General features: G+C 42.6%; 1 protein-coding gene across 1 annotated transcript in view; it reads left to right on the top strand.

Annotated features, from left to right (window-relative positions):
* Window positions 1-25,524, top strand: part of CTNNA1 (catenin alpha 1) — a 332,156-nt gene that overhangs the window by 202,495 nt on the left and 104,137 nt on the right. The window contains 1 exon segment of the mRNA XM_029583454.1: window positions 13,616-13,696. Coding sequence (XP_029439314.1) covers window positions 13,616-13,696 — 81 coding nt within the window.

Consider the following 25,524-nt stretch of genomic DNA (forward strand, 5'->3'; position numbering starts at 1 on the left):
CCACATGTTTATTAACCCCTTCAAAAAAAATGAAGCAGATTTGTTAGGCAAGACTTCCTTGGGTAAATCCATTTTGACTGTGTTCCATTAAACCATGTCTTTCTATATGCTCTACGATTTTGATCTTGAGAATAGTTTCCACTATTTTTCCCGGCACTGAAGTCAGGCTCACTGGCCTATAGTTAACCGACTTGCCCCTGGAGCCTTTTCTAAATATTGGGGTTACATTGGCCACCCTCCAGTCTTCAAGTACAATGGATGATTTTAATGATAGGTTACAAATTCTAACTAATAGATCAGAAATTTCATTTTTGAGTTCCTTCAGTAGCCTAGGATGCATACCATCCGGTCCAGGTGATTTGATACTCTTTAGTTTGTCAATCTGGCCTACTACATCTTCCAGGTTCACAGTGATTTTGTTCAGTTCGTCTGACTCATCACCCCTGAAAACCATCTCCGGAACTGGTATCTCCCCAACATCCAATTGGCAACCCTAATGTGGAAGAGGCTGCAGGGAAGGGGGCAAGACAACAAACTCCAATCTATATCCCTCCTAAGTTTTTTGTTGTAATGTAATCAGTTTTTTGTTCTGTTTTATGTAAACAGTTGTTGTTTCTGTAAACTGTTGTGAAGGCTGGTACTCAATAAGGATGGTTAATCAGGGCTCCCACTCAGCAAGCTGCTCTGTCGTCCCTACATCTTACCCTACACACTCTAATTTCGCTCGGATTTCTCGTCCACTACGACAAATCCTACTTAATCCCATCTCAAACCTTATTGTTCATTGGGGCAGACTTGGACACCTTGTAGGCAAAAGTTTTTCTGCCTCGACAGCGAGCTCTCACTGTCATCTCTTGCACACCAGCTGCAGTCTCAGCACTCCGTGACTGCACACCACTTTCTCATCCTCCTGGGACACATGGCGTCCTCAGTTCAGGTCACCCCAATGGCCCGATTGGCCATGAGAGTCATGCAGTGGACTCTAAGGTTACAATGGACTCAATCCATTCAGCCCCTTCTCGCCTGGTGGAGAAATCAGGACAATCTCCTCCAAGGTGTAAGGCTTGCCCTTCCAGGCTCCAGACCCTCAAATAACACTCGCCACCGATGCTTCCAACCTCGGCTGGGGAGCCCACGTGGCCGATCTGCAGACACAAGGATCTTGGTCTCCAGAGGAAGCCAAACACCAAATAAATTTCCTGGAGCTTCGAGCAATCAGATATGCTCTCAGGGTATTTCAGGATCGCCTCTCCAATCAAGTCATCCTGATCCAGACGGACAGCCAGGTGGCCATGTAGTACATCAACAAACAGAGAGGGACGGGCTACTACCTTCTGTGTCAGGAAGCTGCACAGATATGGGCAGAGGCCCTCTCCCACTCGATGTACTTCAGGGCCACCTACTTGCCGGGAGTGGACAATGTGATGGCAGACAAGCTGTGTCACACCTTTCAACCGCACGAGTGGTCTCTCAACCCCTCAGTAGCGAACTTGATCTTCCAACAATGGGGTTATCCTCAAATAGACCTCTTTGCGTCACCTCAGAACCGCAAAGTAGAGAACTTCTGCTCTCTCACTCACAACCAACACTATCAGCCAAGAGATGCGTTCTCCCTCTCATGGGCAACCGGTCTCCTATATGCATTCCCTCCACTTCCACTTCTCTCGAAGACTCTCGTGAAGTTATGTCAGGACAAGGGAACCATGATCCTGATAGCACCTCACTGGCCACGCCAAGTGTGGTTTCCAATACTTCAGGATCTCTCCATTCGCAGGCACATTCCCTTGGGAAAGGACCCGCGTCTAATCACTCAAAATGGCGGGTGCCTACGCCACCCCAACCTTCAAGCTTTGTCCCTGACGGCATGGATGTTGAAAGGCTAATCCTTCAGCCACTTAACCTTTCTGAACCAGTTTCCTGTGTCCTCATTGCTTCACGGAAGCCTTCCACGAGAAAATCGTTTTCTTACGAATGGACCAGGTTTATGTCATGGTGCTCTTCTCAGTCCCTTGACCCCTTTTACCTGTCCAATCACGAAGTTTCTGGACTATTTCTGGCACTTGTCAGTCAGGTCTAAAAACTTCCTCCATCAGAATGCATGTCAGTGCGGTAGCCGCCTTCCATAAAAGTATCGGGGATGTTCCCATTTCAGTACAACCCCTTGTAACACGTGTTTTGAAGGGCTTGCTTCACCTCAAGCCTCCTCTCTGTCCTCCGGCCCTTTCTTGGGACCTCAACCTGGTTTTGGGTCGGCTCATGAAACCACCATTCGAGCCTCTTCAATCCTGTGACCCTCGATATCTCACATGGAAAGTGATTTTCCTTTTGGCAATCACGTCCGCTCGCAGAGTTAGTGAATTACAGGCTCTAGTTACCTATCCGCCTTACACTAAACTTTTGAAGGACCGGGCAGTACTCCGCACTCACCCTAAATTCTTGCTTAAGGTAGTTTCGGAGTTTCATCTCAATCAATCTATTATACTACCTATCGTTTTTCCCAGGCCCCATTCCAATCCAGGAGAGCAAGCTCTGCATATCCTTGACTGCAAACGGGCTTTAGCGTTCTACCTAGACCGTACAGCTGCCCACAGGAAAAGCACTCCATTGTTTGTCTCTTTCCATCCTATCAAATTGGGGCAGTCTGTGGGTAAGCAGACTCTCTCCTCCTGGTTGGCGGACTGCATATCCTTTTGCTATCAGCAAGCGGGAATTCCACTCCAAGACCGTGTTAAAGCACACTGTGAGGGCCATGGCAACTTCTGTAGCCCACCTATGCTCGGTGCCACTTCCTGACATTTGCAGGGCTGCCACCTGGCGTTCTCACCATACCTTTACAGCCCATTATTGGTTAGACAAAGCCGGAAGACCAGATTCCATTTTTGGCCAGTCTGTCTTGCGCAACCTATTTACAACGTGACATACCAATACCTTTCCGCCTGCCCGGTGGGGTTCAGGATGCCCTCTGCCAAATTTCATCCCAGGCCTAGTGCCTTGCACACCTGGGTACATTTGGTGCACACTCGGGCATCCTCAGCTCGGTACTCACACATATGTGAGGACTACCATCCTGCTTGTCCTGTGAGAAAGCAAATGTTGCTTACCTGTAACAGGTGTTCTCACAGGACAGCAGGATATTAGTCCTCACGAAACCCGCCTGCCACCCCGCGGTATTGGGTTCGTAGCATTTTCTTATTTTATTTTTGGCACTACCTGTAGCTTTTTAACAAGACTGAAGGGGGAACCCTGCTGGCTGCAGGGTTAGTGCCATGCTGGGCATGCCCAGTAGGGGCCAGTCAAAGTTCTGGAAACTTTGACAGAAGTGTTCCGTGATTGATTGATTGGGCTCCATCCTGTGATGTCACCCATATGTGAGGACTAACATATTCTGTCCTGTAAGAACACCTGTTACAGGTAAGCCACATTTGCTATATCAGCCAAAGCATATCTTTCTGATGGTATTAGCTCTAGTAAGTTATAAAGTTTAGCCAATTCCTCATGCTTGGTCACACTCCAGAGAAATACAGCTCAAGTTGACAGCTGAATTCTGAATTACTATGGTTTCTATCTTGAATTTTTTGCATATTAGTATATCTTAATTCTTTGGGGCCTGAGCCATCTGACCCATCAGACTCCCTCTACCCCAGCACATTATTTCCCCCATAATGGCAGTGATCTGCCTCTTTCCACGAAGAAGTAAATCATCTCTGCTCCCTTTGGGAAGCCTTTTGGCTAGGTTCCATTTGCGCTTTGTCATCAATATTGATTCAGAGATGGGTATGCTCTCCAAACAATTGGTCCTAATATTCAGTTGAGTCTAAATATGCATTGGGAGGTGGGCCCAATTCTGATATCCCTAGATGGTAGAGATCATGAACAGAGGATTGGGCCCAAGTGAACAAGAGAGTGATCCATCCCTAGGTTTCACCCAAAGATCATTTGCTAGTTATGGGGGGTAAAAATCAATGGTGCTTCCACCAAGGTGAGCAGTTTGATATGCTTCACAAAAATACACAGCTATTGTAGTGAAGGGTTCTTTCTGCAAGTATGTTTACACAAGAATGTGGTTGCAGCCCTTAAGTGTAGCTATTAAACAGGATGACTCCTGCCTATAATTGGCCACATGTTCTGCCTATCTCAGGCTATTGTAAAGTGATCCCAACACATGAGGACTTATTTTGGATCCCCAGATCTTATCCTAGCCCTGTATTATGTACTGCTAGGTGTCTTTCTGACAGCAGGTATGACTCTTGCTCTAGTCAGTGGCATGTGGAGTCTGAGGAGGAAGAGAACTATAACTGAGAATGTGAGGCCCATCTTCTGAGGATTTTCCTTCAAAAGATCCTGGTTGATGGAGATGAAACTATTCAAGATTCGTGAAAATTATGTTGAGGCAAAGAAGGCCATGTTGCTGCCAGGTAAAGTCCCAGCCAAAATGGAATTGGTTTGGCAAGCTTGTAAGGAATTTGAATACTTATATTTTATTTTTTGCTTTTGAGTACTACAGAAGTAAAAAAATCCAGTGCCTTTTGTGGGCATTGTCACACATTGTATGTATAGGTGTGATCAGAAGTACTTACGTGTGTACAGACGCTATTTTATAGCCCCAAAAAGGTCAGAAGGAATCTTTCATGTCCTGGACCTCGAGGTTAACCAAGGTTGTAAGACAACAATTTTTCAAAGAGGATTCTATAATCACTATCAGGCTGGAAGACATCTGTGCTTCCTAGATCTCCAAGACATACATCTGCATTCTAGTAACTAAGGTCCTTCAAGCTACTTCTGATTTATAGTGTATGGAATGCATTTTCAGTGTATAACTTTGGCTTTTGGGTTAGCATCTTTACCAGGGTTCTAGTGACGGTAATGATTTTGAAATGATGGGGAACTTTTCTGTATTTGACTGGCCAGGGCTCTCTCAGGCTGCCATTGCAGAAAGAAACAAAGTAGCAGAGCCTTGCAGACTCACAGGTGGGTCATCAGATGGGGAATAGTGGCAATATATCTCCCATCATAGGTTCTAATAGTGCTAGAAAATCAAATATTGGCAAAGGGCAAAAAACATTGCTAATAGAAGTATTGGTATTCATTACTACTATATATGGAGAGAGATGAGAACAAGTACCAGGAGATGCAGTCAAAGCAATATTCTGCTAACATGCATGGGGCCCTCTGCATCATAGAAGCAGAGACTGACAGCAGATAAGGACCACAATACCTATCTAATCTACCCAATTTTAGTCCTGGTGCAGTGTCATAGACTCCAGTTAATCTTGGCCATCTCACTACTTTGCAGCTAGGGATTCTCTGTGTGTATCCCATGCTTTCTTAAACTCTTATTACATTTTTGTCTCCATCACTTCCATTGGGAGGCTATGTTATACACCCACCACCTTTTTCCTCGAAATATTTTGTTACTCCTTCCTTTTTGGAGCCTCATACGACAACCTCTTGTAAGTAAAGCATTTTTTTTCTCTATAAAAGGATTGCTATTTTTGCATTATTTGTACCTATTTGAAATTCACCCATGTGTGAAGACCGACCTCTCCTGTCCTTCGAGAACTTCTGTTACAGATAAGTACTACTTCTTGTCTGTGTATCTTAGTATCCCTCTGGCTTTGACCACTGCCTTAGTACTCTGATCGTTGCTGTTGCTCTGAGGTCTCGTTGTTGGAGCACATCAGTATCTCACCCCCAGCAGTGTATTCCTCCTCTTGGATTTTTTCAGCTGAAATGCATGATTTTGTACTCTCCTGATTAGCATCTGAATTGCAAAGCACTCAACCACTCCTCAAGCTTTCTCAAATACTTCTCATTTTCTCTTCTTCCTCCGCCATCTCTTGACTTTTGATTCCCTGGATGGTATATGCTCATTCAATCCAACAGATTAAAAATCTCCCACAAACACTTCCCCTGTCATTATAATCTTATGCAGATCTTTGACTAGATCACTGTCCAGCTCTTCTGTCTGTCCAAAATCTGTAGATCATGTCAGTATAGATGGAAGTTTTGTCATCCTTTTCCTACATAACCTACAGCACCACCTTTTCCTATACCCCCTACATTTCTTTTATTTTAATATTATTTTGTGCATATTGCCATACTTCCTTTCCTGCGTATTTTCTTTGGAAATTTTATTGCCAAAATTAAGCATTTGGGTTTAGTCTTCTAGATATTCCTCCTTCCATTGTTTCCCTCTGTCTATCCTCATACTTAACCCCCTTGTATTCTGTGTACTTTAGATAGTCTGAGAGATACATTTGTGTGTTTCATCACTGACTTGTTGGGGGTGGCAGGCAAATTTAATTAGTTCCTCCAGATCTAGTTAATTCTTATCAATGTATCATATGGAAGCAGTCCATGTTTGTGATACAACATATTCTCTCCAGCCTCCACTATTTCCAAAACCTTTCTTTACTGGTTCTTCATCCATGTATTAAAAATTCTGATATTTTGCCTATTCCTCCTCCTTTATCCCCTTATATTCTGCGAATCCAACAAGTTCAGCACGGATTACAGTTTCACATTCATAATATAAAACAGTTGAATATAAAACAAAATATAACAAAATAAAAATGTATATAGCACAAATTTATTTTATACAATGTTTTATATCCCACTTCTTCCTATATAGTAGTCCAAGGCGGTTACAGAATAACATTCAAACACAGATGAAACAATACCAAGTCAATAAAAAGCATCCTGACATATCAAGGTTTTCAACTGTTTTCCAAACTTTTTAATATCTTCCTTTCATAGTTTCTCTGGCAATTTATTCCACATGTATAGCGCTGAAAATTTTATTATTTAACACTCTTTGCCTAGTTATCTGCATTTGGAATGCCTGACTTGGAGGATAATGCCAATAATCCCATTCCTCCTAGAGCTTAAGGATCTGTGCAACTTATGTGGTTTTAATTTAACCAGCATACATTTATAAACTACTTTGCTCAGAGAATAAAAGATCATCATTTTAAATTGAGACCTTTGACTCACAGGGAGGCAATGTAGCTCCTTCAACACTGGAAATATATGATCCTATCTACCCTTGCCACTTATGGCCCTAGCAATTGCATTTTGGACCATCTGTAATGATCGAATAACCTTACCAGGAAGCCCAACAAAGAGGGCATTACTATAATCAATGTGGCTCAAAATGAGCGCTTGCACCATCCTAAGTTTATAGAATAGAATATTTGCTACTTTCTTTACGTGGTTCACCATAGACAATTTGGAGTCTAAGGTGCCCAAACTTCGTACCTCAGACAAGATCAGTAATGACACCCCTTCAAAGTTTCTAGTTAAGTTTTATATACTGTCGTATCAGGTATTCCATCACAAAGGTTTACAATATAAAAGAAATGAAATACAATTGTAAATAATTAATCAATAAAACAAATTGCCAACAGCTATGTAACTATAAAATAATTAATTAATGATTAATACAGAACTTAAACCATAAAACTGATACAGGGTAAAAATTGAAAACTAAGAATTTAAGATATTAAAAGATATTAAAACTCTTAAAATAGAGGCAAGAGTTACAAGGTCATTTTTAGTTGGGTTCTGCATACACACAGTCAAATACCCATGTTTTAAGTTCGGACTTGAATTTTTTTAGTATCAGCTTGTAATCTCACCCTAGCTGGTAACGTATTCCACAGTTTGGGGCCTGCTATCCATTCTGCTCGCGCTCTCACTTGTCTAAGGTGTGCTGAATTCACTGAGGGAATTATTAGACCCTTATTGGCTGACCTAAGGTTCCTTTGGGGAGTATGTAAACGAATGGCCGCATTTAACCAATCTGTTTGTTCCCCATAAATAATTAATCTGTAAGCCCTTGAAGGGGAGCCTTTTCCCCATCCCCAGCAACCTAGTCTTGGACACGTTCAATGCAAGTCTTTTTTCTCTTAATAAAATATGAATTTTACTCAAGTTTGATAAAATAAAGGCAGTAGAAAACTGTCTTTATCATTAGGGAAAATCTGAATGTCTGCATAAATATAGTATGACACTCCCAGCTCCCTTACTCCTCCAATATTTGCTATATATAAATTTAAAAAAACATGGAGGACAGAGCAGAATCCTGAGGGACTCCCAAGCTCAATGAATGCCAGTCTGAGAATGAAAGGCCTTACTGTACTCTTTGATTCTGTCCTTTTAAAAAGGATTCAAACCATTGTATTACTGTCCCTCCAGTCCAAATTGACTTAATTAGTTTATCAACAAACATGTTGAACAGAATTAAAGGCAGCAAATAAATCCAACTACATTAACAAGCCTGACTCTCCTTACTCCAAGCAACAATAGAGGACATCCAGTAGGGATGCTAAAAGTAACTGTTGTGGCCCTTTCAGAATCCGAACTGGCGATGGTCCAACAAATGTATTTAGAAGGCCATGGAGATGAAGTTGTGATCTGTGAGGGGGAGGGGTGTATAAGGCCATAAGATTCTCCTAGGATGCCTAATACCCTTGCACTGGTCCTTCCTATGTGTAATGGCTAAATCATCCTGTTTATAGGTAAGCAAATGTGCTTTATCTAGTGATTCACACTACAGTGTAGTGATTGTTTATTTAGCAATATTATTTTTATTCTTATTTACTTATTTGATTTTATATTCCACCTTTCAGACACTTCAAAGCATTTATATTCAGGCACTGTAGGTATTGAAGTTATCTATAAAAGGTCTGAACATCCTCCCCTTCTTGAATATCTTTTCTTTCTCTGTCATTCTTATCAATGTTTGTTAGTAAATGTATATCCAGGTTAAAACGAAAATATAAATAAATGGAAACCCTTAACTATTTGCAATAGTAGTCTGTAATGTAAAGTTTGAATTATAGTAACACTAGTGAAAAGGTAGATTTTATCTAGTGGAAATTAAACATTTTCAGGTAACTGAAGTGGTTGATGTTGGAATCCTGGTTATACAGAGATTGTTCACTTGCAGAATGAAACCTCTGGTAGCTTGTTGATATTGTTGATTATTAGGATAGTCTGCCCTCTTGAGTAGATTTTACTATTGCACGAGAAATGCTGTTGACGTCTATGGGTTGCCTAGTTACAAAATACTGCTGTAGCTTGAATAGTCTGCAGGAAGAGGTGCATCTTTTTAGTTTTCAGACCTATTTGGGAATATTAAGTTTCCAAAAGTAAAAGGCTCATGTTTAAAAGTGGTTCATGTGAACAGAAAAGCATTTCAGTAAACTTAAATCATTCTTTTCCTTCTAGCCTAGCAGAAAGGAAATGAATGTGTGAATTAAATTTAGCATTTTATTCTTTCAAGCCTTTGGGCAGTTTGGGGAGCTTTCTTATCCAGAGATTTGTTTTGTAACTTTTACTACATTTAATTTTCAAGTATCTTCACAAAGTATAGTTACTGCATTAGTTTTATTTACTGTACTTGTTTCAAAACTATTGCTCTATATGGACTATCCTGCTTTCTACTGCACCTGCTTAATTGACTTCCCAGCTCATTCCTAGAGATATAACATATGAAACTGTTAACTGGTAATCGGTCTTACTCGTTAGTCCATTTAACTGTAGCTGCTGGGATGGGAGAGAGTAGGTCAGGCAGAGGCTCACTTTGGCACTGCCTACTGGTTGGCGGCATGGTTCCCATGTTTGCCCCACTTTGGGACAGGCTGAGCTGCTATTGGCAAGCTTGAGGCGCATGTGCTTAACCACATTGGCGTAGGTGGTATGAATGGTTTGCTGCAGCTGCCTTCACCATTGTTTAAGCAGTTAAATTTCAGTAGTTTAAATAGTAAACCTTTTAACCAACATGTGTGTCCTTATTCTAAACTTGCTCCAGTCTTCATTTGCATCTACCATAGGTTTTCCCCCATTTTTATTCCCACTGCAGTGATAAGCCTAAGCAAGGCTTCACAATTTGCTCACCTGGGTTTTCTTAGTGACTGAAAAAAAAAGCAACTTCACCCTGATGATGGCTGAGATGAGCAGACAGAAGCCTTAGAGTGGGGAGACTTTGGTCCAGATTGAGACATAATAGGAGAGAAGACTTCTGTGGGGGAGTAGAGGGAGAGAATGAGAGAGCTGAGAGCAGGAAGAGGAAAGGAGTGGGAGAGAGGAGGAGCTTTCCAGGGAAGAAATGCATTCACTCTGTACTCCTGCCACCCGCCTCCCAGAAAACCATTTTTGAGTGGTGCGATTGCATGTCATTTCTGGCAAGTAAGCCTTGAAGGAATTTTAATATCCCTGATTCTAGTTAGAGACCATGGGCACATAGTACATGTGTGTCCTCTGTAGTTATTTTCTGCAAGATCATGCCAAATCAGTGATTTGGCACCCTTTTGAACTTCATTTTCCCTGTGGAAATTGGAGATTGCTGCTGGCCCAATATATTTTGCTTCTATTTTATTCATGTTTATGATTAAATTTTTTTTTCATTCATTTCTCAGTTTTGGACAACCTTGTCTGTCTAAGCTCACAGTATCTACATATGGCGGCATAACGGCTCGCTGCTTCATTTTGTTCTAGTAATAGTTTCCTTTCTCAAATAAGTGAAAAAGTTGTCAGAGTGCTTTCTCATCTGAATCTGCACCTCATCTACCTGGCAAACACTAGATCTGATGAGCAGTCTGGACAGGTGCAGAGGATCGATGAACTCAGTGCATGGAGTTCCATGTCACGGAGACCCAAACTCCCAGAATCTTGATCTGACACTCTCACCTCCCGAGCATCAGCCTCCAAGGCAGCCTGCAGCACCACAGTCCTTACTTGTACATACAACATTGAACGATGATGTGACTAACCAACGCAGAGGGGAGCGGGAGCTGGATGGAAGCCCCACGGGAATATACTGCAGTGAGTGCAATAAGTGAGGTTTTTGGCTGGAGAAAATCTGCTGGTGTTGATGTCCTCCTCAAGCTCCAGCTGGATGTACCTTCAACTGTTGAGCAAGCTATTGCTGCCACTGGCAAGACATTTGGATATTTTTAGATTCATACTGTACTTACACAGGTAGAAAATACTATCTCCAGTTGTGCTACAGATATAGCTCTCCTAGTTTAAAGGTGTTGATGTGTAAAGCTCAGTCTGAAGATATAGCTGTTTTGAAGGGAAAGGTGGAAGTTATGTCCTCAAATTCAAGTCATTCAGGAACTGAACTTGACTTTAATTCAAGATAAAAACTTTGTTCATAGGAAAATTGAGTAGTTTCAGGATTATTCTAGGCACTAACATTTAAGGTTTAATTTTCCAATTTCCAAAGGTTTTGTTTTTCCCCTTGATATTTACTTAATTACTTTGTGGAAATTTTGGGGATATCCACCTTTGAATAAAGTTTTCTTCATATCAACTGAACAAAGGTCTGTGGAATAATTGGGATCTCCTATTGGTATTTAAGATCAAGAGGAGGCCTGGATGTCTGCCTTGTTGGATAGTTCTGAGATTGGTATTCAGAAGAGGGATATTCTTGGCCACTTTTGAGTTTGAATAAGATCTTAATATGCTTCTGAGATTGTATTTATAAGAATCACAAGCTTTGTATTATGGGGAGAAAATTTAGATATATCCAGATGTATCTAAATCCGCACAGGATAGGAGGAAATTATTTTTAGTTATGCATCAGGAAGCTTTGTCATTAAGAGGCTCTTAGATATCCCTGCAAATGTATAACTAAGTATGCAGGAATTAGATATCAATTATTTTTCCTTGAATAATTGCATTCAGTTTGAATGATGCTGTGATATTGAATTTTCAGAACCTTTATTCTGTGCTTTTGCTTTATATTAATTTCTTCTATATCTCCCTTAATGTGTTTTCTCTTCCCCCTCTTGAATTGAGAGTTAATGTTTTTTGGTTTATTTAGATTGGATTTTTGTTTTTCTTAATGTACAATGTTTCTTTAGTTTTTTTCAAGTTTATTCTTGTAATTGAAAATGTAAATTAAAAAAAAAAAACATTGATAGCTAACATATAGTAACAGTAAAGTGGCTAGAATTCCCACCCTTCTGCTGCATCTAGCATTCCCAGCCTTTACTGGCCTTGTTGAACAGAAGCCAGGTCTGGGAATAAAATATGTAGGGCTGGTGTGAGCACTAGGCCGCCTAGAACACCACAGGTTGTGGGGAGGCAGCAGGCTAGTGCTTCCACTGATCCTCTTCAAATGTGGAAAAAACAGTCCAGACTTTGGTGGAAGAACCTGTGGAAAATTATTGTAGAGAGCTAGTTAATTAGCAGACTGGAAGAGCATTGTATACAAAGGTGGAGTAAATAGCAGATCAAAGCAGTCACCAATGACAAAGAGGATAGAACGGCTCCCCTATGATAGGCTAAAAAGGTTAGGGTTGTTCAGCTTGGAGAAGAGATGGCTGAGGGGGGGGATATGATAGAGGTCTACAAAATCATGAAAGGAATTGAACAGGTAAATGTGACTTGGTTATTTACTCTTTCGGATAATACAAGGACTAGGGGGCACTCCATGAAGTTAGCAAGTAGCTCATTTAAAACAAATTGTAGAAAATTCTTTTTCATTCAATGCATAAATAAGCTCTAGAATTCATTGCCAGAGGATATGGTTACAGCAGTTAGTGTAACTGGGTTTAAAAAGTGTTTTAGATAAGTTCCTAGAGCAGAAGTCTATAAACTGCTATTAATAAGGATTTAGTAGCTTGGGATTTATTCATCTAATGTTTGGGTACTTGCCAGGTACTTGTGACTTGGTTGGCCACTGTTGAACACAGGGTACTGGGCTTGATAGACCCTTGGTCTGACCCAGTATGGCATTTCTTATGTTCAATAAATTGATAAATGTGGATCAGTATATATGGCATATCTTTGCATAAGACTATTTCAAATTGCATACTATTTTTCCTTCTTTTGCTCAGTAACAGGCAATGAGATAAGAGCAAGGAACACATCTGTTCTTTCAGATAAGGCTGGTGAAGGCCAGTGCTTAGTCAGGTGGTACCAGGATCTCTAATAGTCCATAGCCTAACAAGCTATAGCTGGACCTAAATCTGGTCAGTTGTGAGTCCGCTAACACCCAGTCACTATTAATCCAATCAGTAAATCTTAAATTGTAAGCAGTCATCCATAGACTTTATCCACATTTTTATTAATTTCAGGTGTAAGCACTTCAACTACAGCCGCCTTAAGATCAGTGATCGCTGGCGTGTGTGCTGCTTCCCTTTTGGGAGTGCAGTCTCTCCACCATTTTCTCACCACCCAGTCTTTAGTTTATCTTTCTCATCTCTTTTGGCTACTCTCATGAACATTGTAGTGACACTGCTAACCAATCGCTTAGATATTCTCACTCTTAGATGAAATTTTAGCAGATTAGAGCTCTGGAGGTTGATTCGGGGAAGGTTGGAGCAAAGCAACCTATATTCTACTACACCACATGATCTTGTGTTCGGTAATTTTTAAAAATTGAGTTCAGTATTTTTTCAGCTATGGTTAAACTGTCTGGGTTGAGAATTCCTTGTTCTGAAAATGTTGAGCTGCATATCTGTGTACTTTTAAAATCTAAATTAATCCATCAGTTAAGTGTTTGCATAAACCACCCCAGTTTTGTTTTAAGGAAAAATTAACACTTTCATTAACAGTTCTCGTCTGCTTAATTTCATAACATTTTCATTTTCTTTCCCAGACTGGACGTAAAGAAAGAAGTGATGCACTTAACTCTGCAATTGATAAAATGACGAAGAAGACCAGAGATTTGCGTAGACAGGTAAGGTTTTTTTTTTTTAAAACAAAATGAAATTTTCGGTCAAAATTTAATACATGAGGATTCTGTGTTTAACTGTCTCCCTTCCTTTTTGTCTTCCTGCCTTTAGTTGATGATTCTTTAGATGTTGATGGTTCTAGCATTTCAGTAATAAAGCACCTTTTAAACCAAAGGTTTATCATTATCTGGCAAAAATTTTTGAATGAATTGCTCCTAATCTTGTTGACATCTGAAGAAAGGACCTTGTGGTTTTGAAAGCTGCTGATACCTCATCTTGGGGTGGTTGTGTGTGTTTGGGGTTTCTTGTAATTTTTTTTTTTGAGGGGGTGCCTTTTAACATAATCAATTAAGCATGAAAGTTGACTTGGAAGTCAAGTATCATGTGCAGCTCACTGCTTCAGCAACAGAAGGATTTAAGCAAAGAGGATTTTTATTCAGACAACCAACAATGGCTGAATTGCACATGCAGGGTAAAAACGGGAGTAGCTTGCTTATTTACGGCGGTTACTACCCCAAACCAATTAGATGCAGCTCCAGCACTGCTATATGCATCGATGGTGGGGGTGGAAGGGAATTGGAACCAAAAAGTTACCAATAAGGGCCCTGACCTCAGCGGTCAGAGTAACAGATTATGAAAACAAATAGGTGTGAAAGCTTGCTGGGCAGACTGGATGGGCCGTTTGGTCTTCTTCTGCCGTCACTTCTATGTTTCTATATATAGCTTACTAAAACTGAGAAATCAAATATACTAGTAACAAAAGATTAAAATATGGAGTAGTTACATTAGAAATGGTATGTTCACTTAGAAGCAGTAGATCTTTTGTTTTTGTTTCACCTAATTGGTTAAGTCAATTTTTTTTGTTTGACGGTATGTAATACTTAATGTTTGAATTTCCTCTCTTCCTTTAGCTTGAGTTTTATATATTTTTAATTTTCTTTTACTTCTTAGACATTTTTAAACATGCTTTTGTAATTATACTTTTTCTTTTCAAGATGATATTAGTATAAAGATTAAAACTCAAGTAAAAAAAAAATTACTTATAGATGAGGAATTTCAGCCTGTTTTGCACCTGCTGCTGCAAGGAATCCATGAACAGAAACACCTCTCCTTTCTGTTCCTGTTCCTGCTGGAAATCCTCTTAACTTATTCTCAAGGATGATGACTATGCGAATGATCTCACTCAGAATGGCTTTTGAAGACCTGAGCTCCTCTATGGCATCCTTGAAAGGCTATAAGACTTCTTTTTTTTTTTTTTTTTTTTTTGCAAAATCATTTTTATTGTAAAGACAAGCATTTCCACTAGCACTGCAACATATTTAAAAACAATAGCAACAAGAGAACAAACAGTACAGTAGTGATGCTGGCCTCCTGTTTAGTAACAATACCCACCCCAATAAGCAACCAAAACCTCCACCACTCCCAACACATTCAAACTGCACAACCAAACACACCACATACACCCCATTCAGACAACCACCTCACCTTCCAACCACATTCGTGCCCCCCCCAACCCCCGCCCAAGAGCCCTAAAAACATTTAGGGAAAGAGAAACCCTGATCAAGAGAATTTAGTAGCAAGGCTACTCAGGAGTTACTCACCCCGGGAGAGTTGGTGTACCAAGTTTCAATATATCCTGCTGTAAGCAATTGAGTCTGGAAATCCAAGGTGAGAGAAGAGTAATAGCAAGCCCAGCAATCTGCATATCGCTTATCCCTAGGCTGAGGAGACTTGGGAAAATCCATGCGCTCCAGCAAAATCATGTCCATCATACGATGGTGCCAGACCACAAGTGAGGGTATACTCGCAGGCTCAATCCACTCAGCAAGTATTGTTCGGCAAGCTAGTAGAAAAGCAGTCCTGCCAAAGCGATCCTGTGCCCCCGTACATTTCACAAGGAGCGCCTGCGGTCCTGCCAATAGGAACACAGCAGACAATCATAAAGGTATCTGAATATATTTATGGACTCAGGCCAGTATATTGTTCCAGAAAGTCTCCAGGGAAGAGCAGAGAATCAGCCGATGCAACATGGTACCCTCTGTTGTGGAACATTTAATACATAGTGGAGAGGAGAGACGACCCATTCGAAAACGGCGCACATCATCACAAATAGTATGATGGATAATCCAAAATTGCAGGTCGCGCAACCCGCAGTCCTTCAGTCATTTATGTAGAGAAGAGAAGCATGAAGTAAGGAAGGGAACTGTAACATCCTTTGCACAAAATGGCGTCCAGTAGCGGGCCAGAAGATCAAGATGAGGAGTCAATCGAGTATTTGAAATCAATCTACTCCAGCCCTGAATATAATTATGTAAGTACACACACTCAACCAGTGTTTTAGCAAAAACAGTTTCGCGTGCATACTCCTCTGATTTGCCAGCGAAAAGCCTGCAAGTAGTGGCGAGCTTGTAGGTAGGCAAAGAAAAACTTACGGGGTAACATACAATATACAACTATGGTTGTATATTGTATGTTGGGACATATATTGATGAGGGACATATATTGATGAGGGACATCTTCAAAGTAATGATAGGCATACCTAAGTCCACAGCGAGCCCAAGTCTTGAAGATGCCACTGGTGGTAATACCAGGCTGAAAATCAGTTACCCACCAGCGGGGTAAACAATGAGAACAAGCCCGGCAATCTATACAGCCGATGGAGCCACCGCCAGGCATGGATAAAAAAAACATTTGGGAATATTGAGAGATTGTACCGTGGCCGCAGGAGCTTGGACCACGTAGAGAGGAGACCAGGGCCAAGTCATACGATTTAACATCCCTTCTTCACAGTAAGTATATTCATCAAGAATCCAATCCCCAATAAAACGCATCTGACAAGCAACATTGTAAGCACGGAAATCGGGCAGGCCCAACCCACCCCGAGCCTTTGGGTACACCAGTGTTTGATAGGCAATCCGTGCATGCTTACCCGCCCATATAAATTGGATCAACCCCCTCTGCAGTTTATTAAGATCATAAACCTTAAGCCAAAGGGGAAGCATGTGTAACTTGTATAGCAATGTAGGAATAATCATTATTTTAACTAGAGCACAACGCCCTGAAAAATTGAGGGGAAGAGACTGCTAGGCCTGCAACTGCCGCCCCAAGGATGCCAAGGTTTCACATATGTTATACTCATAGAGCTTATCCAATTCTCTGGGGATCCATACGCCTAAATATTTTAGTTTCCCAGGTGCCCATTTGAAGGGGAAGGAGCCAGGCCATGTCTGTGGAAGCCGTGAATGTAGGGCCAATGCTTCTGACTTGGAAAAATTAACGCGAAGGCCCGCTATATCCCGAAACTGTGTAAAAATAACCGACGAAAACAGAAGCAAGGTAAGAGCCCGTTGAATTTGGGCTCTACCTTCCGGCGATCCTTTTGCCGTGGCTCACCTGCTCCCACTTCAGTGCAATTTCGCTCCGGCGCCTCCCCGTTCCGGGACCCAAGACCCGCCGACCTTCGCTTACAGCCTTCACCCACCCTGCGACACTTCCCACAAGCCACGTGGGGACCAGCAGCCAGCCATCCTACCCTCGGCCTCCAACTAATCAGAAGCCAGCCAATCTTGCTCCAACCGAGCTGTTTCCGCCCTTTATTTTCAGCCCCCTTAAGGACCAAGTATGTGCACTTTTGCCATTCCGATCATCCATAATAGTAGGAGAAATTCTGTAAAAAAGCCTACTTTACCCACCATCCAACAGAAAAGACTCATCTCAATCATGATCTCTCCCCTGAACCAACTGCTGGGCCTCATTTTATTCTCTTTAACACTTCTCAACGCACAATCCCTCTCGAAAAAAACTCACCTTCTCTATGACTTCCTTACGGATTCCCAACCAGATCTATGTGCCATCATCGAAACATGGTTATAGCCTGAAGACACAGTGCTAATCAACCAACTCCCTCTACACTCATATGATGTCTTCTCCATCCCCAGACCGAGAAAAAGAGGAGGTGGCCTACTTTTAGCCGCGAATAAAAGTCTAAATTTGTCGCTTCAGTTCTCATATGCATCTCCAGCTCTAGAATTTGCAGTCTTTAAATCCACTCACCTTCAAATTGGCCTTACATATGCCCCCCCAGGATGCCTGGAATCTGACCCATCCCCGTTAATCGAACGCATAGCCAAACACATCAATACAGACACTCCAGCCATTTTATTGGGGGGCTTCAACCTCCATGTGGATGTGATGCCGCATTCTGCCAACTGTGACACATTTCTCAACTCACTTAACTTCATGGGGTTCAAGCAAATCATCAATGAACCAACACACAAAGCAAAGCAAGACACACGTTGGATCTAATCTTCATCAATGACAGCCTCTCCCCTTCCTCACACACATGTTCTACAATCCCTTGGTCGGATCATAAGCTGATCTCCACTACATTGAAGAACCACCAACCCATCCACCCATCGACACAAAAAACCACGGTCCAATTCAGAAAACTGTGTAACCCGGACATCATTAGCGCTCACCTATCGTCAGAGTTAGACCAGCTCGACCTCTCGGATGCAGACTCTGCCGCATCCTCTTGGTCCAAAATCACGAAAAAAATAGCAGACCTAACCTGCCCTTTAACCACTAAAGTCCACCAAGCAAACAAAGACAACAGAAAACCTTGGTACACCCCTGATCTAAAAAACATCAAGCGAGAACTCAGACGCAGAGAACTCGTATGGCGAAAAAAACTCATCACCAATAAACCTGACAGCATTCAAATCTCTTATGCACCAATACAGGATCTCCATCCTCCGCACAAAGAAGGATTTCTTTTCTCAGAAAATACACCACTTCATTTTCGACCCAAGAGCTCTATTTTCTCTTGTCTCGTCCCTCACCAAACCATCCCCTACAACCATTCCGGATGAGCAAGCGGCAAACAAAGCCGCGGAACTAGCTACATTCTTCAAGGAAAAAATCTCAAACCTTATCGCGCCACTTAAGGATAAGAAAGACCTTACTCCTACACCCCTCATCACAACCTCTATAAACCTGACTTCAAACATGGAAACCTTCGAGCCTACCTCCTCCTTAGAGGTCGAAAACGTTCTGAAGAAGATCAAACCAGCTTCACACCCATGGGATGCGATCCCCTCCAACCTTCCATCTCCATCCCTGAAGCTATCGCGAAACCTATTGCAGAGATTAACTGCACCCTATCACAAGGCCAAGTCCCTGACCCCTTTAAACTTGCTATTCTAAAACCTCTTCTGAAAAAACCAAATCTGTCTCCAGACAACCCAGCCAATTTCCGCCCTATAGCAAACCTTCTGTTCATCTCCAAAATCTTGAAAAGAATAGTAAATAAACTCTCGGAATTCTTGGACTACAACAAAATCCTCTATCCGTCACAGTTCGGCTTCCGCAAATCCCGTAATACAGAATCCCTCCTAATTTCCTTAACAGACTCCATCCTTCTAAATCTCGACAAAACAACCATGTCTTCTAATTCTCCTCGACCTATCAGCAGCATTTGACACAGTGAACCACTCAATACTCTTAGATCGATTATCGGACATCGGCATCAAAGGAACCGCCCTCAGCTGGTTCAGATTGTTCCTTCAAAACAGATTCTATAAGGTTAAAATCAACAATAAAGAGTCACACCCCATCAGCTCTACCTTGGGAGACCCACAAGGATCCTCATTATCGCCAACTCTTTTCAACATATACTTGCTCCCGCTTTGCCAGCTCCTTTCCAAACTAAATCTAACTCATTACTTATATGCAGATGACGTCCAAATTCTCATACCGATTACTGACTCGCTAGATAAAGCACTGGATTTCTGGAACACCTGCCTTCAATCCATAAACAACCTTCTTACAAGTCTCAATTTGATTCTGAATACTAACAAGACAGAGCTTCTCCTCGTCACCCAAGACGGAAATGATCTAGAGACCAACACACACCCCTCAATTCAACCAGTTTTCTCCCCACAAGTCAGAAACCTAGGAGTCGTCATGGATAACAATCTGAACCTCAAAAGTTTCAATAACACCACAAAGGATTGCTTTTTTAAACTTCAAGTCTTAAAACGAATGAGACCCCTCCTCCACTTCCAGGACTTCCGCACAGTTCTCCAGGCAATCATTTTTTCAAAAATAGATTACTGCAATTCACTCCTCCTCGGCCTCCCTTCCAACACCATCAAACCTTTACAGATGCTGCAGAATGCAACGGCAAGAATTCTGACCAAGACCAACAGAAGAGACCATATTACTCCCATCCTGCAGAATCTCCATTGGCTCCCAATCAAATTCAGGATTTTATACAAAACTCTAACAATCATTCACAAAGCCATTCACAACATCACACCACTGGAACTCAAGATCCCACTTCGGCCACGAATACCCTCTAGACCGGTGAGATCAGCATATAGAGACACCCTCCATGCCCCCCTCATCAAAACATCAGTAAGAAAGAGAGCGCTTTCCACATCTGGACCAACTCAATGGAACTCTCTCCTGCCAGATCTCTGGCTCGAAAGATGCATGATTACATTTAAAAAAAGACTCAAAACCTGGCTGTTCACCCAAGCCTTCTCTTGCTCAGCCGAACAGTAAAGTTTTTTTATACCTCAGAGTCAGTTATGCTGCTCGCTACTAGAACAACATCTCTAGCTTTCTGTTCTTTATGCAATCGACCTCTTCCAGTTATCCCCATGTTAATCCCCATGTTTAAACCATGTTACTTGATCCAAGTTTGCTCATCCTTGTTTTAATGTAATGCATTCTCTTGCACAGGTTTTTTGTTATAATGTAAACCGAAGTGATTTGTAACTTGTTACAAGAATATCAGTATATAAGAGTCCTAAATAAATAAATAAAAATAGAGAGTATTACGGGCACACTCTGCCGGGGTCGTCCGACAAAGAGCAGAATGTCATCCGCAAACAAAGCAAGTTTTAACGGGATGTCCACTCAAACTGATTCCCCAAAATCCTTTGTCCCGCCGTAACTTCTCAGCTAGTGGCTCTATTGCCAGTACAAATAGTAGGGGGGAAAGTGGGCACTCTTGCCGAACACCACGTTGCAGAGGGAAGGAGACCGATAAACCTCCGTTAATAAGAATTTTAGCACTAGGATTGTTGTACAGAACTTGTAGCCACATAACAAAGTCCCCAGTTATCCCATATTGCTGAAGCACCCAAAACATATAGTCCCAGGATAAGGCGTCAAAGCCTTTTTGGCATCCAAACTTAGAATAAGAGCTTCCTCCTAGGGATAGTAATTTAGGGCAGCAATGAGCCGTCTCACATTTTGCACCCCTTGGCGAGGAGAAACAAAGCCATTCTGATCTGAGTGCACCAAGGTGGGCAAGATGATGCTGAGCCGAGCTGCCAAAACTGCTGCAAGAATTTTGATGTCCACATTTATTAGAGAAATGGGCCGGTAAGATCCCATCTCTTGTAAATCCCTCCCTTGTTTTGGCAATAAAATGATAGTGGAACAATTTTCATCCGGTGGGAGGTTCTTACTCTGAATGAGAGAGTTATAATATGAGGTTAAACTAGTCAATAATGGGAACTTTAGGATTTTGTAAAACTCGTTACTTAGCCCATCAGGAACAGCTGCCTTGCCCTTTTTCAGTTTCTGTATGATAGCAAAAATTTCAGAGTCCACAATGGGGGCATTTAATGTACGGAGGGTGTCTCCAGGCAGGTTTGGCCAATTTAGATGTTGAAAAAAAAGCTTCCGACTGCAATCGAGGGAAAGGTTTAGATGCATATAGCGACTTGTAATACTTTACAAAACTTGCTTCAATATTATGTGGATCAGTATGATAGGTACCATCACTACCCTTAATCCCTGCAATAAAAGATTTGGTTTTGCGAGGTCTGGTTAAGTTCGAGAGAAGCCTACCCAGAACATTCCCATGTTTAAATAATTGATATTTAAAATATCTTAAGGATTTCGACGCTCTCTGGTGCAGAGCATCATCCGCGTAGAGGTAGTGAGTTAGCTTTAGGTTTGTGAGTAGATGGCAGAGCGGGAGAAGGTAGATGTTGAATTGGGTAGGTGATAAGGATGATCCCTGGGGGACTCCCAAGTTGGATCTGACTGGATGCGATTTTTTGTTAATCCTGACCTTGAAAAACCTGTTGTCAAGGAAGGATTTGAACCAGTTGAGTGCCGTTCCCTAACATGAAAACCTAACATGAAAAAAATGTATCCAAATTCTGGTGTCGCCCCAGCAAAAAAAAAAACCAAAACCTCTACTACTAAACATTTTCAGCCAATTTAATACCGTGCGCTAGCTGCAGTGCACAGCTCAACCCGCGATTGGCTGTGCACAGGTTAGGAGAACGGATGCTCTAAAATTAAGCGTCCATTTTCCTAACCGACTGCCAGCCACCTCTCCTGGGCACCCACTGCTGAGGAGGAGCTAGGACACCACAATTTTACCTAGTGCCTCCTTTTTACTGCAGGAGAGGTAAATTGGTACATGTTAAAGGAGCGGGTGCTCAATCATGCGCGCCAGTATAGCATCGGCCTGTTTGTGAAGTAACACAAACACTGCAAAAAAAGACACCTAAAACCTTGCTATATCATAGAATCATAGCATTGATTCTCAAGACTCAACAGCAGACTTATGAAAAAGCTGCATTTCCTAGCATGTAGACAGATGGACTCAGGACCTAGTGGGTTTATGCTCCCTTGCCAGCAGATGGAGACAGAGCAAACTGATGTCACAGTATACATAACCCCTGCAGTGACCCCAGCCTGCCAGAATCTCCAGCAGATGGTGGATGTGCATCTTCATATGGGGATTGCTTTGAGATTTTTGAAAGGAAAAATTTAAATTCTAAATTCAGGAAAAGAAAGCCCTGCTCTCCTGCAAGTTTCCTTCCCCAGTTGAGAATTCCTGAGGTGATTTACAAGGTCCCCTCAAAGGTGTTCCTTGGTCCAATAGCTGGGTTTCCTGGCATGGACTTAGCTGCTAGCTCACCTGAAAGGCAGCAAGTGCAGGAGGCCCAGTGAGGCGGTGATGGCAGATGCCTTCTCCCCCCTGCAACAGGAGACCGACTCTGTATTCAGCTGGTAAATGCTGAGCTCAGGTAAGTTTAGAAAAAAAAAAAGTTTTACCTGAATCCGAGACAGTTAAAGGGGTTTCAGGACTTCCTCCAGTCTGTTCTCAGCAGTGCCGTTCATTCCTGCTCTCATTGGGGTTGGGGAACAGGGCAGCATGGTGGGTTGAGCTGCCCCTGGGAGGCTAGGCCCCACACTTAGGCTTTTTTCTTCCATGCCACGTGGTAGGCTGCAGTGGCCATTTTCGCACGCTCTAATGCATGTTATGCCCTCTATAGGCCATCGGTGGGCGCAGTATGTCAGCTCTGCACACACATTCTGCACTTAGTTTTTGGGCATGCTTTTTACACGCACAAACTTTTTGCATTTAACTTGGTGCACAGGTTATGCTTGCGCCTTGCTGCACTTTCTTCTAAGCGCTTATTTTTTGGGCGCATTTCATTTTTGAGTGCGAGCCGTTCCAACGCATGCTTACCGCAGCAATGGCACTAGTAAGCAAGAAGCCTAAGCGTTGTCTTATTTGTGTTGCCAGTCATATTAGGGCTTGTCAGCCTGACCTGGCTTCTAACCTGTGTTAGTGCTGCTCAGACATGCAGGGAGCATTGTCTTCCTTGGATTTTGCTAAGCTTAACTTTTCCCATTCTGATGATGATTTGGTCATGGCCTTGACTTGGGGGGATGCTGGATCTTGGTTCTCCTTTCACTGGTGAGGGCAGTTCTGTGGGACCAGCTCCAGTTCCTTCTGGGCTTGGTCTGGACCCAGTTGCTTTTTCTTAGGCTTGAAAACCTTGAAAAAATTACTCCTTTCCTCAAGCGCAGTCCTCTGCTTCCCCTATTTCTGTCCGGTCAAACCCTCAGCCGGTGACTCTTCCTCTTCCAGTCCTGTGCTTAAGCGCCTTGGCTCCCTGCGGGTGTTCCTGACAGGAATCTGGATGGCACTGATGAAGAGCTTGATCCAGATTCCCTGGAAGATGGGGACATTCCTCCAGGGCTGGAAATGTATCGAACCATGTTGCAGTTCTTTCATAGAAATGAACTGCCAGCCCTGATTTCCCAGATCTTGAAACAGCTGGGTGTTTCTGGTTCGGATGCTATGTCAGAGCTGAGGAAGAATCCCATTTTGGTTTCCTTACATAAAGCCTCTTATTTTTTCCCAGTGATGGATGTCATCCAGGAATTGATTGATCTGTAGTGGGATGCCCCAGAGGCAAATTTTAAAGGGGGTCCGAATTTGCAAGGCCTGTACCCCCTGAATCTGGCTGTGAGAAAGCATTTGCATTTTCCCAAAGTGGATGCTCTGGTATGTGCCGTGTCTAAGCGGATGACTATCCCCTAGAGGGAGGAGCGGCCTTGAAGGATATACATGATAGAAGGATTGAGGCTATTCATAAGCAAGCATTTGAGGCAGTAGCAATGAATTTAGATTCTCATGTTGCGTCTTAGTGGCAAGATCTTGTCTGCTTCTCTCTCAGGAGGTTGATGAGTCTGGAGGGAATTCCAGAGTGATTATGGAGCCTGCTGCCGTCTTTTTACCAGATGCCGGCTGTGATTTGGTCCGGACCTCGGCCAGAAGAGTGGCTTCGGTGGTAGCAACCAGGCGTAAACTATGATTGCGAAATCGGTCGACTAACACAGCTTCCAAAGCCAATCTTACCAAGCTGCTCTTTAAAGGCTCACTCTTGTTTGGGAGTGAGTTCGAGACACTGGACAGTAAGTGGGATGAGTCTCTGGTGCCTCAGTTGCCAGAGGATAAAAAAAAGTTACAGCGCTCCTTTTGTATGAGGGGTCGTTTCCGGGGTTCCAGGCGTTTTCATCCCTCAGAGGGAAGACCTTCCAGTGGAATCTGCCTTTTGGTAGGTCTTAATCCTTTCATCTCCAGCAGCCCAAGAGAAGCAGGCTCAGGTAATGGACCTTCCCGAGCTTCCCAGTGAAGGCTTGCCGAACCACTTTCAGGAACAGGAAATAGGGGGACGTCTCTCTTTTATCAGAGGTGGGTTGAGATCACATCAGACCAGTGGGTCCTAGAGATGATACATGAAGGGTGTGCACTGCAGTTTTGCAGTATTCCTCGGTACATGTTCATGATGTCCCCTTGTCACTCCCCACAGAAGAAGCAGGCTGTAGAGTTCATGCTTCAAAGACTGTACAGATTGAGGGCTGTTGTTCCAGTGTCCACGTCTCAAAGTATGAGGCGATATTCCATTTATTTTGATGTGCCCAAGAAAGAGGATTCCTTTTGACCCATCTTGGACCTCAAGAGGGTCAACCATCACTTGAAGGTGACTCATTTTCGAATGAAAATCTTACGCTCTGTAATATGGCGATGCAGTTGGGGGAATTTCTAATCTCCTTGGATCTGTCGGAGGTTTACCTTCATATTACCATCCAATTAGAACACCGCTTTCTATGCTTTGCGGTATTGGGGCGCCATTATCAGTTTCAGGTGGTGCCTTTTGGTCTCGCCATTGCTCCCAGAACATTTTCCAAGATTATGGTGGTGGTAGTGGCGGCCTTGCAAAAAAGAAGGAATCCTGGTGCACCCATATTTGGACGACTGGCTGATTTGAGCCAAGTCTCAGGAAGAGAGCCGCCTGGAGCAGGAGCTCGGTTGGGTGGTGAGCCTGACCAAGAGCAATCATCAACCATCCCAGTTGTTGGAGTATCTGAGTGTCCGGTTCGACCCGGGCCAGATCAGAGATTTCCTACTGGAAGTTCAGATTCAGAAACTGATGTCTCAAGTGCGTCAGTTGATAAACACCATAAGCCTGACAGTGTGGTCCTACTTACAGGTACTTGGTTT

This window comes from Rhinatrema bivittatum, chromosome 18, assembly GCF_901001135.1.
Source record: "Rhinatrema bivittatum chromosome 18, aRhiBiv1.1, whole genome shotgun sequence".
Taxonomy (NCBI): domain Eukaryota; kingdom Metazoa; phylum Chordata; class Amphibia; order Gymnophiona; family Rhinatrematidae; genus Rhinatrema; species Rhinatrema bivittatum.